Source organism: Heliangelus exortis, chromosome 3 (genome assembly GCF_036169615.1).
Source record: "Heliangelus exortis chromosome 3, bHelExo1.hap1, whole genome shotgun sequence".
In the NCBI taxonomy this organism is placed as follows: Eukaryota; Metazoa; Chordata; class Aves; order Apodiformes; family Trochilidae; genus Heliangelus; species Heliangelus exortis.
The window spans coordinates 20,850,546-20,867,844 of NC_092424.1; the positions used below are offsets into that span (position 1 = coordinate 20,850,546).

Here is a 17,299-nt window from a genome sequence, read left to right on the forward strand (position 1 = left end):
TATCTTTGTTTTCTGTTAAAATACACTGTTAAGGCCACACGCATTGAAGGAACAGTCAAACCCAAATTCAATTTTGGGGCATAAACAGCATCCTCAAGGGAGCACCTAAATGTGTTCTTCGTAAGAAAGCTGAGCATGTCTGAAGCTATCCCTCACAGACCTACAGGACATAAGGAATATCTCCTACTATTACCATAATTTTCCTGCTTGGCCAGACTAGAACATTTTTATCCTACTGACAGGGGACCACAGTTCATGTAGAAACACCTGCAGATGTAGATGCACACAGGCCTGGTTATGGAATGCCAGACATGACCTCCCTTTCCTCTCTCTGGAAGGACACAGAACTCATCCATGTGCCCTCCCACAGAATGCCATACAGAAAAGGTACATCAAGCCCAAACTAAACTATATTACACGTATTTTCAATTGCCAAGAAATTTTAATGTGAATAAAAACAAAGGCTGTCACCTGAAGTCACTTCCTTGTCTGGCATGCCAAGACACCACTGCTCTGGCACTGCCCTGGCTGAGCCCCAGTGGCAGCTGCCCCAGGCCAGGCTATGCCTGCACATCCCATGGGTATGACAAGCTGTGAGCACACCAGCAAAAGCTCAGTACCACTGATCTTTCACACAAGAAAATTATTATTTGCAGAAGCAAGGTCAAATATTTGTGCAGCCTTCTGCAGAACTGGACCACAAACAAGAGCCGTCTATCAAGATGGTATGATTTTATTTCCTGTTGCATCCTAGACAAGCTAATGGGCATGATGCTACCCAAAGTGTCACTACAGTGGTCACAAAAATGTTTAATCAGTAATTCCACCTCTGAATTAGCCCAGCACCTTCACCCAATTCTCCTTTATTTCCCTTCACAACCACTCGCTCAGGAATATTCATGCTGGAAAGAAACTTCTCCATTTATTAACCATAATCTAACTTACCTGTTGGTAATTTACTTTTTATATAGTTGCTATTGGAGTCAGTTATTTGCACTCCTTGGATGAGATGAACCAAGGACAGGTCCTATATTTCAGGAGATGTGACAAGCACCTCTACAGCTAATTAAAACCATACTTCTTTCAGGACAAGGGAGTTGAACCTTAGTGCAGGGAACACACTTGCTCCCATCTCTATCAGTAGAATAAACTGTGCCAGAGAACACTCCTGGGCACAGAAACTGAATCCCACACTGTCTAGCACGGTCTGTGGCCTGGGTCTGACAGGGACAAAGGCTGCTCTTCCATCCTGGCCTGGGGACCATTCCCAACAGGCATCCTGCATGCAGGAATTCAATAGCACAGATGTGAGCTGCACCTTGCTGGTTCATCTCTCAGATCAGCCATGAGCACTTCTGATTTCCTGGTACAGCTGTAGCCAAGTAATCCAAAGTGGTTTAGAAGAAGACTGCTTCTGCCTCCCAAAATCTTAGGGAACTAACCTCAGCCCATTACACATCCCAGTATACACTGAGAGAGGCAGCACTGTCTTGATCAAAGCATTGCTGCAGTCTGGCTTCATTTTGGACAAATCTAGTATGACCTTCATGCTCCTGGTAAATTGCCAATGTGGTGAATAACCCAGGATTGAGATTTGTGTACATTTATTTAACTCTTCCCTCAGTAAAAGACAAACAGAACAGGAAGCAGTAGAAAACAGTTATAAAAACAACCTACGATAAGGATCAGGAGAGAAATGTAACATCCTCCTATTGTTTAAATCCCAGTTGCAGAGCACAATGCTCAATGCCAAAAATTCTGGGCCTCAAGCTTTAACTCATAAGAAACGTTTGAAGATATGTAAAAACCATAACTGGCTACAATTAGATAACATCAACAGAGAAAATAGCACATTATCTTCAGTGCTGCAGAAAAGGAGTGCTAAACGTTGTTTCTAAACCAAAACATAATCATAGTCATATGCAAAGCAAACGTTTAATAAATGTGAATTGCACTGCATAGTACATAACCCCTATTTCATGCTTGATGTTATTTTGTATTCATCACTCATTAGACATCCTTTTAAAACAGTTGTTACTCACTCGAAATCTGTCTTCCCAAGAAGTTTGCAAAAGCTGAATCATCTCTAAAGGCGAGCCTAGTTCAGTGATGGTTGTCAGAGTGTCTGGGATGTCATTGCTATCCTGGTAACAATAACCATAGAGCTGGGGACAAATTAAAAACAAAATTTAATATAATAATAATAATAATAACAACAACAACAATAATATCACAACCAAGCAGTTACAGTGTTACATATCTTGGTATGCTTTCAGGTTTCTCTGTGAACAAGGTGCAAAGTGAACATTTCTTACAAGGCTCTGAGCTCTACAAATTGCATTGCCCTGACATCACCCCTCAACAGCTTTTGCATCCTCTCATTTGCTACCTTGAATACTACCTTGAAACTCCCAAATTATCCAGCAGAACCTCCTGTGGACATCACACAACACACAGCCAGTGAAGTGTTCCCAGCATAACATTCTGCTTAGGATCTTATACGAGTAGATACTTAAGAGAAAAAAATAAAGTATCTGTGAATGCAGAAAGAGAAATCAATCTCATGACAATTAGTTCAGCCTATGCAACACCTGGCTAAACAAGAGTGACTTTCTCCTTAAAAGACATCACAAAATAGCTTATAATGACATTTCCCACAGAACTACTGCTTGTGAATTTCATGGCAACATGCACTTGGGAGCTTCAAGAGCAACTGAAGCATCAAAGCTTATCTTTTCCCAGCCAGAAATTGCCTCTCGCTGTACCTGATGGATGTGTGTGTGTGTGTGGCATTGTTAAAGAACGGCAAGTACTCCAAAACACTATCTGCAAGTAGCTTCTTAATTTTAAAAGCATTTAAATTGCAAGTTCGGCTATGATCCAGCTCCTTGTATTTGCTTTTTAAGGCTATTTGAATCATTAATTTTTCACTTGCACAAATAATTGCACAAGAAGAATACTTCAAGACCATGGAGAAGTGATGCCTTGCTTTATATGGAGTGGGGCAACATCTGACAAGGCTGGGGGACAGGCTTTTACAAACTCTCTGCCAAGCCCTGGCAGAGAGGCAATTAAATGAGCCTGATAGGGATCTGATCGCAACTTTCCAGCCAGAACAGCATACACACGAAATAAAATTAAATCTAATCTCTGCCCCTGGTCAAATAAACCACAGAGTAAAAGGGTATGTGTGAAAATGCAACTTTAAAAAAAAACCCTGCTGCTATTCCTCTACCGCCTTGGCTGGACTAATTTGACTTTTCTAACCTTTTAGTCGTAAAAAGTTCAGGGAAGCTGACAAGGCTCTCCCCTGAGCTGAGGGGGCTCAGATATGGCCCTGCAGAAGAAACCAGGTTCATCCACAGCAGAAGGGATGCTGTGGATGTTAGGGACCATCCCTAACTCACCAGGGAAGCAGGGAGCCAGAGCAGTGAGTGCCACCGATGGAGGGAGCTGGAGGGAGCAGGCTGAGGCTGGACACAGCTGCTGAGAGCAGATCCAAATACCAAGCACATTCTTATGCCTTGTGACCCTCCCAGACCAAAAAGCAAAGACCAGGCTAAAGTCAGCAAACACGGGGCTTGTTATGAGCTGTTCTGCCAGCTCTGACTGTAGCTGTCTACATTTAAAAGAAAAAAGGGTGCCAAAAATGTAAAAGAAGTAAACTGTTTTTCTTTTTGGTGTAAAAACGGCACAGTATTTCAAAACATCTGCTTAAACACGGACATTAACCTAAACAAAAAAGAGCTAGGAGATTTTATTTTAAAGCATGCTGAAAAGATTTTGGCATCAATGCACAACAGTGAATTTGTGATAGATGCAGATATGAACATTTAAATACGAAAAGGGACCTTTCTCCTTAGTGCCACAACAATGACAAATATTGAAACCACAATCATTTCCTAATCTAGAGACATTAAGATGGGACTTGGGTTTGTTCCTTGTCATTTGTGACACCATTTTTGTGCCACTTACTGACAGGTGTTAAATCTCTGTGTGCTGTGAAATATTTTAGAGGATCACGTCGGCACAATTCTGTTCAAGACTTCCAAACGAGCAAAAAATGAAATTCAATGAAAATATTTAATACGACATATATCTCTTCTTAGACACGAGCTGGATTCCACTGTTCCTACTACGCATTTCATGTCTGTCGTGTGGGGACAGACTCAGAAGGCAGGAGGAAGATCAGAAGGTTTGAAAACCTGCACTTCTGATGTTAAAATCTAACACATACTTCTGGATCATCTGCAGAGTTCAATGCCTGTCCTTAGCACAGTAATACTATTCACTGGGGAAAAAAGCTGTAAGGGAACTCAGCAAGCAACACAGACTGGGAAGTGACAGCATCACGGTAACTGCTCGGTCACACACAGTACCAGTGAATACATAAAAGTAGCAGCCTGCACTAGACAGCCTCAACATTTGTGAAAATCCTTCCAGGAAAAGAAATGATTACATATTCGTTTGAATAGAAAAATATAATATATGCATCTCTTCACACAAACAAGATGAGAAATTAGTTTTACTGCTTATTTATGTGCATATGAACACCTAAGTAGAAATTAAATACAGTATCTATTTGTATCTGCTTCATCTCAGTCCATGAATGCCAATAGTAATAATAATGATTTATATTTGTTCTCGGAGAGCTGGAACTTTCCTCATAAGTAATTCTTTCATGTTAGTATTCAATTTGTACCTTGGCAAAAGTCTTCACTGCCTGAGCATCAGAGTATTCAGATTATATTTTACCATAGTAATGTCCATCCAATTGCTCCAGTCATTGAGAAAGCTTAAATTACCTGATTCAGTTTGGGGTTTACATAAATTGCTCTTTATTTTCACAAGAAAATTAATTTTCTTGCACAAGTGCTGCTGATCTTGATCAATACTGCAAGCTGAAAAACATATACTGAGCAAGTTAGCATAGGCCCACCTAAAAAAAAAAAAATATATAATCTAACCTGAGCTCTTTATTGCTTTTACTTTAGTGTACTTTAGTGAAATCTCTCCAGATGCAGTGTTATTACATAATTATATAGAGTTTTAAAAGCACAGGAGTCTGAGATACAAAGGAGTTATTGGGCCACATTTATACTTTTCTAAATGAACTCCTGAAACTAAATGCAAAAATGCACATATAATTACACAGCCATATTTGTATGTGCAATTACCATGATTACAAACTGGGCATGTCCCAAACAGTCAGTTAAGCATCTAGAATGGTTACATTCATCCTCTCCTGATGAACCACCACCCACCACACAGATGTTACAAAATACAGAACACACGTAGATGCAAAAGATTCCAAGACAGTAATTCTTAGGCCTTTTGTTTAAGAAGCTGACTTATTAAGACAGAAATAACAAGTAATAGAGGTACTATCCAAATTACTTTTTTCCCCACCCTTTTTGGTTTTCTCCAATCCATTTTAAGGTCTCAAATGAGACAATATGGTTTGTATTCCCAGACAGTGAAGTAAGAAACGGAGAGCTGGATGCATACAGTAACAAGAAAAAAAACCACACGGGAAAACTGAATATAGCTGGAAGCAAAAGATGAGCCAAAACATCTCCTCTATCTAAAATTCTATTAGGTTGGACATTGTTCTCAGCATCGCAAAGCTACACTTTAAATACACTGAAAAGTGATGGTTTTCATACGTCTTTTCAGCATGGTTCCAATTAAACGAATGGAAAGAAATACAATCCCACATCTTTTTGCTATCTCGACTCACTGTGTTTAAATGCCACCCCAATATACCATTGTATAGAACCTAATAGCAAACAGTCACAATTTTGGGATGCCTTTCTGTCTGTTAAGAAAAACGTACGCCAGATATGACATGTTGACCTGTTCTCACATTGTGTGCCATAACTCATCTGGAATAGCCCTGTTTACCGAATCCTTCCCTCCCTGTTTGGGTTTCCTCAGTGATAAAAACTCAGTCCTGCATTAGTTGTTACAGACCCAAAACTCCTGTTGACTTCAAGAGCTTTAAGGTACTCTGGGCATACAGGGTCAGCCCAGCAAACATTACATTGCTTTGCAGGAGCCCATGTCCCTCCAGCCAGTCGGTTCACCTCCCTTTATAATTTCCTTTTAGTACAAATTATGGGGACAGAGGTGCCCCTTTCAGAGGAGCTGGGGCAGGGGCCGGGAGGAGGAGAGGGGGTTGGAGGGCTAAAGCAGAGGTCAGCTCCTACACAAAAGCTGACAAGCTTACTGAATAAAAACACAAAATAAAAGAGCTTATTAAGCTGTCATCAGCAGGGTAAGTCTGTGCAAACAGGCCCTCCTGCATTAGCATAGGGACCCTAGCTGGATTTTTTGAAAAATAAACGTCAAGCCAGAACCTCCACCAAAGTGTTACACTTCATTTATTGAGGTTGCTCAGTCAGGAAGGGTAGGACCAGCCACCTCCCTGCCCCAGCCAGGGCTCTATCCCACTGCCCCAGCTACTGGAGAGCAAAACCCCCTCAACAAATATCATGTAATTTCCATAAAATTACACTTCACTCTGAATCTTCTTCTGTGTCTTGCTAGGTTTTACCCTTAATGTTCACAATTCTACAACCACGAAAGGTGGAAATTTCCTCCTTTTTTCTTTAACGAACGTGAGATTCCCATGGTCCCAGGAAAAATAAAGACCAAAATTTCCTGCTGTAATACAAGTGGCACACTCGATTGCATTACAGCAGAAGTAATTTCTAGAAACCTAATTCTTTTCTCAATTTTGATTCACCTAAACTAATTACAGCAAGCCTAACTGCTGCCCTCAATAGAAAAGGACCATTAAAAAAAAAAAACCTCCCTTTTATGAAGAGCAATATTAATCAGTGCTTGCCACAGCCCTTCGTTTCAAAACTATATGGACACAGAGTTACTTAATCAAAACTGGCTGTGTCAAGATTGTATTTTGTAGTGACTTGGTGCCCAGGGGAAACAAAAAGCTGACACTGGTAGCTATACGATGAGCCCTTTGAGCCACTACATGTCAAAACCAGAACAGCACATTTTAAAACCTTTTGACTCTTTATTGCTATCAAAGTGAACATAATATTTTTATGCAACCAAATCTTGGATTGACCTTTCATTCCTGAAGCACTGGGACAGGCCCTGGGAGAGCAAGAACATACAGCACTACCTGACACTGCTCTGATTTAGCAGTACAAGATTTCAGACATTCATGTCACCAAGATCTAGTCAGATCTCAGGTTTTAAGTATCTTCCTTCACTGCTGATGGTATATTAATTTATAAATATAAATGCATAATACATCCAAGTACATATGTATTTACATAGCTACAACATATATGTGTATGTTTCAAAATATTATATATGCATAATATTGTATCTATATTTCAATGTTTAAATATACAAATACATTAAAATAATTTTTATATTGCCACACCTACTCAGCCCAAAAACATGGGCAAACCTGTAACACGTATCTACCTGGAAAAAGGGAGATAATAAAGACCAATCCAACATCATCCTTCCTTCTACAGGATACAGAGATAATGCATGAGAAGTGAATTGATTTTCCTCATTGAAATCTAACAAACAAGCCCCTCTAAGTGCTGAGCTTCACTGGAAAAAGACTTTCCTGTGGGGCATTCACAGCACCACGCAGAACCTTTAAGAACTGTGTGCTGACAGCTATGGGGCAGGATTTCCTCCGCTGCTGGACACTGGAACCGAAAGCAAGCAGTGCATAATCCAAATATTAAACTCTGAATTCACAGCTCTGCCTAGGTTTTTATTTACAAATGCATTATTATAATTTGTACTAAACTCCAGAAGAGGTAGAAAGTACGAGAATCTCATACCTGGAACTGTTCCTAAAAATGGAAGTTCATTAATGGAAAAATTGGAACGTGTTATTTAGAAGCACACACGTATTTATATCTAAGTGTATCAGTCAGAATATCCACAGAGTTCCACATATATATCTCCATGTACTTTATATGCATATGCATATCCATATATACCTGCTGCTCTGACACAGTATTTTTACTGTAATCTTGTGATTTAGTAGTGTTATCTCCCTCTTACTCCCCCTGCTTTCCTTATACTCTGAAGTGGAAAATTCTTCTACTAAAAACATTTACAGCACTTTGAATTTGCATTGCACTGCAAAAGCTCAAGGCCCAACCCTTCAAATATTTAGTCACACAAGTAGCCTACTCTTGTAAAGCCTTCCAGTGAAGACAAATAGATCCCTCATACAGCCATGATTTCAATGGGAACAGGCTGGTATCAGTGGAGGCGAAGTTCATTATCTTGTAAATTGCAAGACCAGAAGCTCCCCTGACCTCCAGCCCCAGGACTGCATTCAGCTCCACTGCACTGCCAGATTAACCCTTTGTTATGACATGATTTTGCACCACAAAACTATCAACCCCTGAGCATCACATGGTTGGAAAAGCTTAACTTGGATTCAGTAGACCCATCTGTATAGTTCTTCTTTCTTAGGTATCTGAGCCATATCACTGTGTATTTTATCATGGTGAGCTTTAAAATAAGCTTGAGTCTATCTGTAGCTACATATATGGTCCAAGAAGAAAAAGCAACTCTTCCAAACTATGTTGTTCCACATTCAGCCTAAAATAATATAAAACATCCATGGTTGGTGTCTACTACCTAAACTGAGTGGTTCAGCAGACTGTGACAAAAAATAACATTGTCTTTAAAATGTCTACAGTCAATATTAGTATTAGTCTAATCCTGTAAGAACGAGTTCTTGTCAAGGTTTTCATAGCCATCACAGAAATGAAAAACTGCAATAGGAGTTAGATGCCACAAGGCATAGATCTGAAATATCAGACAACTGTGTTGGCACAAAAATCCATTGAAAAGAAAAAAAATCCAGCTTGTGTATCTGACACTAACACTTCATAAAACAAGGCTGAAACACTTCTAAGTGTGGGTCAGCTCTCTCTGTGTCTGTATGGAAAGCAGAGGACCAAAGTAGGACAGCTCTGCCAGCCCTGCCTTTACTTTCCAGGGGTCATCTCCTGCCTCCTTATCTAGCCACCACAGCCCTACCAACATTCCCAAAATTGGACTGCAATAAGACAGAGCACATGCAAAAGTCATAACCACCCCACTGCAACTCAAGGATATGACAGAACACAATAAAATAATTTCAGTTGGAAGGGACCAACAACAATCATCTGGCACAATGGCCTGACCACTTCAGGGCTGACCAAAAGTTAAGCACATTGTTATGGGCATTGCCCAAATGCCTCTTAAACACTCACAGACTTAGAGCATCAACCATCTCTCTAGGAAGCCTGCTCCAGTGTTTGACATCCCTCTCAGTAAAGAAATGCTCGCTAATGTCCAGTCCAAACCTCTCCTGGCACAGCTTCAAACCATTCCCATGTATGCTATCACTGGGTGACAGGAAGAAAAGAGGTTTACCAAGCTACTTCACCTTTGGCAAGGGGAAGGAGAGAAGGAAACTCTAAAAACCATGTGCTTCCCCTTGCAATTCTGCCCCAGTCATAAGCAATTCCCAGGCCAGGTTATTCACAGGGTGGGGTGGCCTTGTTCACTCATGGTCATTCCTATGAAAAAAAGGCAAGCAGCAAAGGAGAACTTGATCACATCCACAGCATCCTGTGGTGACCACTGATCTCCCTGAGATGCTGTGCAGAAGGAGCAATGCTTGGCTCCCCTAAAGGAAACTGGGTGAGGTAGCAAGTCATCAGCTCTCATAAAGGAAACAGAAATTCAAAACAGAGTCTTCTGGAATGATTTACATGGCACATAAAACTGAGAAGCAACCATAGAAAGCAACCATAGAAATCATTCAGCAAATGACAGGGATTAGTTTTATGAACACCACTTTTGAAAGGATGGACCATGTAGCCCTTTTAACTTATGTGATGGCATGTTCCTTATGGAAAGCTGGTCCTGCCAATGGCTTTGCAATCTGAACACCCTCTTTCCATCCCATGCAACCCAACGGGAAAAAATTCATATGGAAACATCAGCATCGAGATGTACTGCTTGTCTTCCAGTGACACGAACAGTTAGAGCTGGTTTGCAATTGTATCAGCTCTGGGCTTCCAGCAGCTCTGGAGTTCTTGTTAACAGATCCTTTCTTCACTCTTAAAAGTGCAGGATAACATCTGGGCCTTTTGGGAAACAGTCTCGCAATAAAGAAGCACTTTGTGTAATTCTTCTTTCCTCGCCAAACCGCATCTGTCTGCTCTCTCTGCCCTTCTCCACTCCACCCGGAGCTCCTAGGAGCTGAGGGGACATCTGTTACCAGCACCGAGCTGTCTCCGCCAAGCCAGCAGTAGGTGGCACTGCCTCCACTTTTTCTCTCCACCCACATCTATGTCCAGTGCTGACACCCTGTATCGAGCCCAAGTGACTTGGGCACCCCGTGTCCTGCAAGGTGCACCTATAGCAACATCAAGCAGTGGAGGGACTGGGACAAAGAATCAGCTCCGTATCTGCTCGCTGGCAGCTTTACCAGAGGAACAAGGTGGTGAGCGAGCAGGGTGAGCCTCTGCTGCCACCCCGCAAAGATTTGGCAGGCTTATCTTAAGTTCCTCTTATCCTAACACTGCTAAACAGATTTTGTCAGCCTGGTCTTTCACTGCGTGTGGTGGTCTCATTCATCTTGAGCCAATCAAAAGCATCAGAAAAAAATCCCAACCAACCCTCCTACTTGCAGCAAGCCCCACTGATGGCTGCAAGGGAAGCACATGGTCAGACTCCAACCACCCCCAGCTCCAGCATGGAAGGTTAATTCTCATTAGGCACTTTGTTTTAAAAGTTTTGCTTCCAAGAGTTGTGAACCTCTACTGCCCCATCGAAGATTCACAATTACAAATTCTCTGCATAGCCACGGAGCAGCTGGTATCAGCAATCTCAGCACCCTTCTCAGGCTAGCAGCTCCCAAAGTTACCATGGCCAAACTCCACCCAACTGCAGACCAAGGTTTGTTGCTGGGAATCCTGCATCATCTACACCACAAAGAGGACTCAATGCCCCCCTGCTGGCAACAGGGAAAAGGGCTCTGATGAGCTGTTTCCACCATGGAGTGATCTCCCCTTCCTCTCTCCTTGCTCTGCAGACAACAATGGATTCATCACAGAAGGATGGGGAGGGACCAGACCTTCTAGAGTCCACACATTCCCTGTGCAAGTGTATTTACACTGGAAATTAATTGTATATTGACTTTCTTCAGGCTTGAGAAGGCTGTCTGCTTCCACTTGGAATCAACAAACTGTATACAAACCTTTACTATTTTAATTCTCACATTAAAATTAAAATTTTCCCTGTCCTGCTGACTGCACATATGCATGGGGAAACCATCAGGGTGAATGGCCTGTTAATTACCCCATGGAGAGAAAAGAAAATCTTATTTAAAAATAGGTATTTAAACGTATCACCACAGCCTAGCACATCTTAAGTCTACTGAAACTGTGAGCATCCAGTGATGTATTATTTTCAGCACTATTTAATCAATTTTGAAAGTGATAAATATTCTCTCTGTAATCACAGCCATGTGAAACAAAATAAGTAACAAATACACTAGAGCTAACTGACAGCAGTTTCTATATTAATTGGTTCATATCCAAGACGACTTGGACAGTGAGGTTTTCTAGCACTGATCCCATCTCAGTATTTCATCTTTGTGCTTTAACTTTACATTAAAGCTCAATCAGCCAAATGAAACAGCCTTGTCTGGGCAGTCAGCAAACCAGTGGTTCTGTTAGCAGCTGGTGTCTTCCACGGGTTTCAGACAAAGCCAATCCTTTTCCTTGAGCTTTTGTGCTTCTTTTTAAGAAAGCGGTAGCTCTTTCGTGAATGAATCATTGTGAGCTCACACTAGAAGTGCTGATAAATAGCTGTCACAGAAATAAACTTGCACTTTTCCAAACGTCTGCGCTTTCAAACCTTCCAAACCTTCCCTTCCTTTCAGCTTCAGCAATGAAAAAAAAAAAAATTAAAATACTAAAAAAAAATTCCTCCAAAGAACGGCTTATGCCCATGAATGGCAACACCCTTAATTCTGATACTCCAGGGCTATAATTACATTATTACAGTAAATCAAACATTGCCTTTGTGTCTTTACAATCGCGCCCATTGTTTGAAATTAGCTGCAAATGGTTTGATTTTCTTTTCTTCCTCAAATACGGGCAGGGAGGAATTAAAGCTCACTAAATCATCTTCCCCACTAAAACGCACAGAAAGGCAGGATTCAGACAGCAGCATTTGAACTTTGCAAGAAAAGAAACCGCAGCACGGAGGGAAAGGAAGAGATCAGGCACCGCATTTGACACAGAACGACTGCAAAGCAATTAGCGGGCCACTAAATCCGCTGTTACAATAAATCAGTGTCGCAGTTCTCCCTCTTCCCCAGTGCCCTTCATTATAAAATCAACTTTAATGAACTACCCCTCTACTCCCCACTCCAAAGCAAATATATTTCCACTGCAGCCCGCACCTGCCCTTCCCAGTGGCCCAGGGAGCCCCTCAGGCAGCCCTGGTGAGCTGCAGGGACAAGGGGAGTGGTGGCCCAGCGCTGGCACTGCCACGGGTGTACAAGTGGCAGGCAGAGTGTGGAAATAAAAATATGAGGGCAAGCTGCCTTCACCTCAGCCTCGGCTGATGTGAAAACACTCTCCCCCTTGCTCGTTTTCCACATTTCTTTTGATAGACGATTTGCCACATCTGCTGAAGCTGACACACATCTGGCTCCTTCCCCCAGTGGAGGGCACGGTGGATATGTCAGCATGTTGTCTGAAGGCAGCAGCACCTTCTGGAAAGAGCTCTTTTCCCCTCTATCATATATTGTACAATAATCAAGTCTTTTAAGAGGATGGCTGGAAAAAAAAAAAAAAAAAAAAAAAAAAAAAAAAAAAAGCTGATTTTGACAAGAGACAGGCCAGAATGGGAACTGCTGAGACAGTAAAGAACAAGCCTGTTATCTTACAAACTACACTTCAGGCTGTCAGCTGCCAGAGATTTACAGGAAAACCCCCTTTCCTAGGACTGAACCTACATGGAACCTTTTATTGCCAACAAAATAGAATTCATTCACCCCGAATAGCCCCTGACCAGGGCAGGGGACCCATCCACGCGGGCCACGTGCCCACGGTGGCCCGCGTGGACAGGTCCCAGGTTTGTTTAATCCCTCCCCACAAGGGAAAAAGCCTCCCCACAGTGTCCCAAATCCCATCGGCACCCCTCGTCCTGCCCGGAGCAAGCGCTGCTGCAGGCTGCCCGCCAGCCCTGCCCTCCCCCAGCACAGCAGGGTGGCAAGAGGGTGACATGTCCTTCCAGCTATATATAGCAGCCGGCTCGTATTTGGGAGCCACAGCAGGGTAGGGAGTGAGGGGAAAAAAGGAGCCCCAGAAAAAAGAGGAAAAAAAAAAAAAAAAAGGAAGAAAGGCAAGGAAAGCCTTTGCTGGCCCAGTGTGTGTCGCAGTGCCCGTGGCATCTGTAAGCAGTATGTTTCCGATTGCTGTGTTGGAAGCTAAAGTGCCTGTCAAAAACCAGAAGAGAAGGGAGGAGATGTTGGTTTTTGAACTGATTTCCTCTCCCTCGGCTGCAACCCCTGGACAGTTAATTTCTAAGCCCTGGGCCGGCTTCCGATGAAAACAAGCTAAAAATGAGTCTTGACGTTGATAGATCCCGCTGCCTTTGAGATTATACCAGAAACATAATCAATAAATTTCATGTTGGTGGCTGATGCCCATTTTCTATACCGGCTTTACGACTCCAGCGTGACACCAGAGATCTGTTCCCGGCCCATACAACTGCCCCGACCATGCCTAGATAAAGCCTGTCAGGTCGATTTTTATAGTCTCCTTTCAAGGTAATGTTCTATCAAACATTAGCCCTCATTCTCGCCGCAGTAACCTCGCCCTGTTCGACTCTAGAATGAAGTATGTTAAACAAAAGGGTCGATGCTTATGGGGGCTCAGGGCTCTTCTGATCTCAGCCCGGCAGCTCTGCCAGCGGCTGATGGAGCCGGGAGGACAGACAAAAGAAAACGCGACGACAAAATCTGAACGAAACCGAAAATAATATGGTTCCGATTTAAGTGTAAACTATTTTTAAATTGGGTGGCATGTAAATATGTAACTCTAATTAACAGGAGGGATTTTTGCCCATGAGAGCATTTTCCCAGCAAGGGGGCTGGGTGCGTTTCTCCTCTCGGCACCAGTGGAAGCGCCTGCCCCTCATCCGGCTGCTCCAGCCCCGACTCCCCTCGCCAAAGGGCACCCCACACCTCGCCTTTGCTACCCCCTCCAGACTCCACCTGACACCACAAAAGGGAGGAGTGAATTACTGCGGCTACCCTAAGGTGTGCTGCAGAGGCAGCGGTGCTCTGGGCAGATCCAGCAGCGCTGCCCGCCCGCGGCCGGAGGATCCCTGCCCACACACGCGGAAATAACACCGGCTGCTGCTAGGGACCCTTCACAGACAGCGCGGACAATCTATTTAGTGGGCTGAGCGATCTATTTACGGATTAATGTTTACAGAGCGGAAAACGACACGAGTAACACTGGAAAGAAACACTAGCGCTTACCAAAAAGATCTGCCAATTTAAAAACGCACGCCTCCAGATCAACCTGGCCAGTTCGCTTCCACTAGAGCAAGAAAAACGAGGCGGGGTTGGGAATTCCCCTCCACATTTACAACTTTAGGGTGTATCTCCTGCTGTCAACTCAATCACTAAGGATGGCTGCACCGAAGCAGGGGTTTCCAAACAAGAATCCATCACAGCAACAAGAGGAGAAACATCTTTACTAGGAGCACAACTCTTTGTAACCTGCTGGATGATGTTCTCCTTATGTATTACAGTTGGCACCACTGGGGAAAGAAAAGGGAAGGAAGGAAGGAAGGAAGAAAGGAAGGAAGGAAGGAAGGAAGGAAGGAAGGAAGGAAGGAAGGAAGGAAGGAAGGAAGGAAGGAAGGAAGGAAGGAATTTTAATATCTACTTTCTTGTCGTGGATAAATCATGATTACCCTTTCTTTGAACAGAAACTCGAGAGCTTTGATCGCTAGGATCTTAAGTTCTCGTGTGGGAGCTGGTACTCCTGCGGCTGCTGCTGCTGCAGAAACACAAAACTCCTTTACTCGATTCAGTTCAAAAAGCACCTACTGTGAGACCGTCTGGTCTAATGTTCATTTTTTATTCTACTGCAACGCTCATGCAATGCGAAACGCAATAGGAATTTCCATACCAGCATTTACATCCAAATGGACCCGTTGAGAGTCATGCTGATGTGTAACAGTCCTACTACACAGCCCTCCTGGCAAGTGTGGCGGTGTGAGCGCACTGATTCACAGGACTAACCCTCGGCCCGTCCCCCCGGGATTTCTGCGGGGACTGACCCGGGTGCCAGGGGCTGCCCGTGCCCCACACAGCGCCGTCCCAGAGATTGCGCCCGCGCCCGCCTGTGCCCCCTCTGCCTCCGTCTCTCCAGGGTGCCCGCAGCAATCCCCCAGTCCTTCCTAAACCCTCTCCCTCGACCCCTTCGTCACCTCTGTTATTTACGAAGAACGATCAGAAAGCAAGCCGCAAAGCCAACCATAGCGGGAGGACCACGGTCAGGTCAACCCTGAACCGGGGGGCCGAGGGCAATGCCCCACATGCCGCACACTCCCTCCGCCTTGTCCCGGGGCAGGAGAATCACTTGCCGGCGGGGGTTATCACTGCTGATGGTGCGCGGCTGCCAGAGGAAAGCGCCCATCGGCGCGCCTCCAGCCTCCCCGGGGAGCCGCGGTGGGACGAGGGGCTTAGGAGCCGCCATGCCCGCAGGGACCCCTGTGTAAGAACCGCCGGCCCCCCCCGCACCTCTGGACGGGGCTGCAGCTCCCCAAGGAGAGAGAGTAAAAACCCTCGGGAGCTCCACGGCACTGGCAACGTCAGCTCCCACCGCTCACCCTCGGGCAGGCGGCAGTAGCGCCGACAGGTTGCCCGCAGCGGGGCCGAGAACGCGGCGAACACCCGGCGCGACCCACCCGTTTCGGCGTGACGGAGCTCCGCGCCCACCCGCGCGGGATCCCGCGTACCTGTAGGACGTTGGCGTGGCGCAGCCGCTGCAGCAGGATCATCTCCTTGACGATCTTGTAGGCGGCCAGGCGGTAGCAGTCTCCCAGGACGGAGAACTGCCGCACGCAGTGGGCGATGTCGTGCCCGCCGAAATCCACCGCCTTCAGCGCCACGGCCAGCGTGCGGTTGAGAACCGCCTTGTAGACCGCCTTGGTGTACCCCGAGCCCAAGTACTGCACCCCGCTGACATTGCGGATGTCGCGACAGCCCAGCAGCGGCGGCTCCAGCGAAAGCTCGGCCGAGGCGCCAGCCCGCGGCCCCGCTGCCTCCTCCGCCGCCACCGCTCGGCCCCGCGGCCGCGGCTGCTCCGCCGAGGTGCGGGGCGGCGCCAGGTCCATCAGGCGCCGCTCCCGTGGCCGCAGCGGCCGCCGCCCCGCCGCCGCCGCCCGGTGCTGCCGGTAGCGCAGCACCTCCTCGTAGCGTTCGCGGATCTGCCGCGCCAAGGCGGCCCGGCCGCCGCCGCCGCCGCCGCCCTCCTCCTCCGGGGGGTCGAAGGGGCCGCCGGGCGGGGATGGGGGCGCCCCGTCGCGGGGCGGCGGCGGGTGCTCGGAGCCGGGGATGAAGAGGAGGTTGAGTAGGGTGCCCAGGAGGAAGGCAAGGCAGCAGCTGACCGCTACCGCCGTCTTCCTGCGCCTCATCGCCACTTCGCTGCCGGCTTGTCCAGCCTTTCTCCTCTCGCCCCTTCCTCGGGAAACAGCTCCGAAGCTTTTTTCCTTCTTCTTTTTTCTTTTCTTTTTTTTTTTTTCTCTTTCTCCCTTTTTCTGTTTTCCCCCCTCCCTTTTTTTTTTTTTTTTTTTTTCCTCCGGGCTGAGCCGGCAGCAGAGCGGACCCCGGAGCTCAGCCGGAGGTCAGCCCCTTACGACGCACCCGCATGACACTTGCTTCCCTGCTTTTAAGCCTCTGAAGCACTTATTATTATCAGGACGCGAAGGAGGGCGGGGGGGGAACCCCGGCTCGCTGCCCCCGCCGACGCGCACTGATTGACAGCCCAGCCCTTCCCGCGGCCCGGGCGAGCAGCAGGGGGGCCTGGGAAACGTAGTCCCCCGCCGAAGCCCCGCCGGCCAGCCCGGGAGCCGGGACTACATCTCCCAGGCTCGGCCGAGCCCCCGGCGGGGAAGGCGCGGGGCGGGGCGGAGCGAGCGGGCGGACCCCTCCGATGGGCTCCGCGGTTCCCGTGCTGGGGGTGGCTGGGGCTGCGGG

General features: G+C 45.9%; 1 protein-coding gene across 1 annotated transcript in view; it reads right to left on the reverse strand.

Moving 5' to 3' along the window:
* Window positions 1-16,903, reverse strand: part of PKDCC (protein kinase domain containing, cytoplasmic) — a 36,048-nt gene extending 19,145 nt beyond the window's left edge. The window contains exons 1-2 of the mRNA XM_071739516.1: window positions 16,060-16,903; window positions 2,043-2,165 (exon numbers count right to left, since the gene is read on the reverse strand). Coding sequence (XP_071595617.1) covers window positions 2,043-2,165; window positions 16,060-16,737 — 801 coding nt within the window. The 5' untranslated portion in view covers window positions 16,738-16,903. The remainder of the gene's footprint in view (window positions 1-2,042; window positions 2,166-16,059) is intronic.
* Window positions 16,904-17,299: the final 396 nt, after the last annotated feature.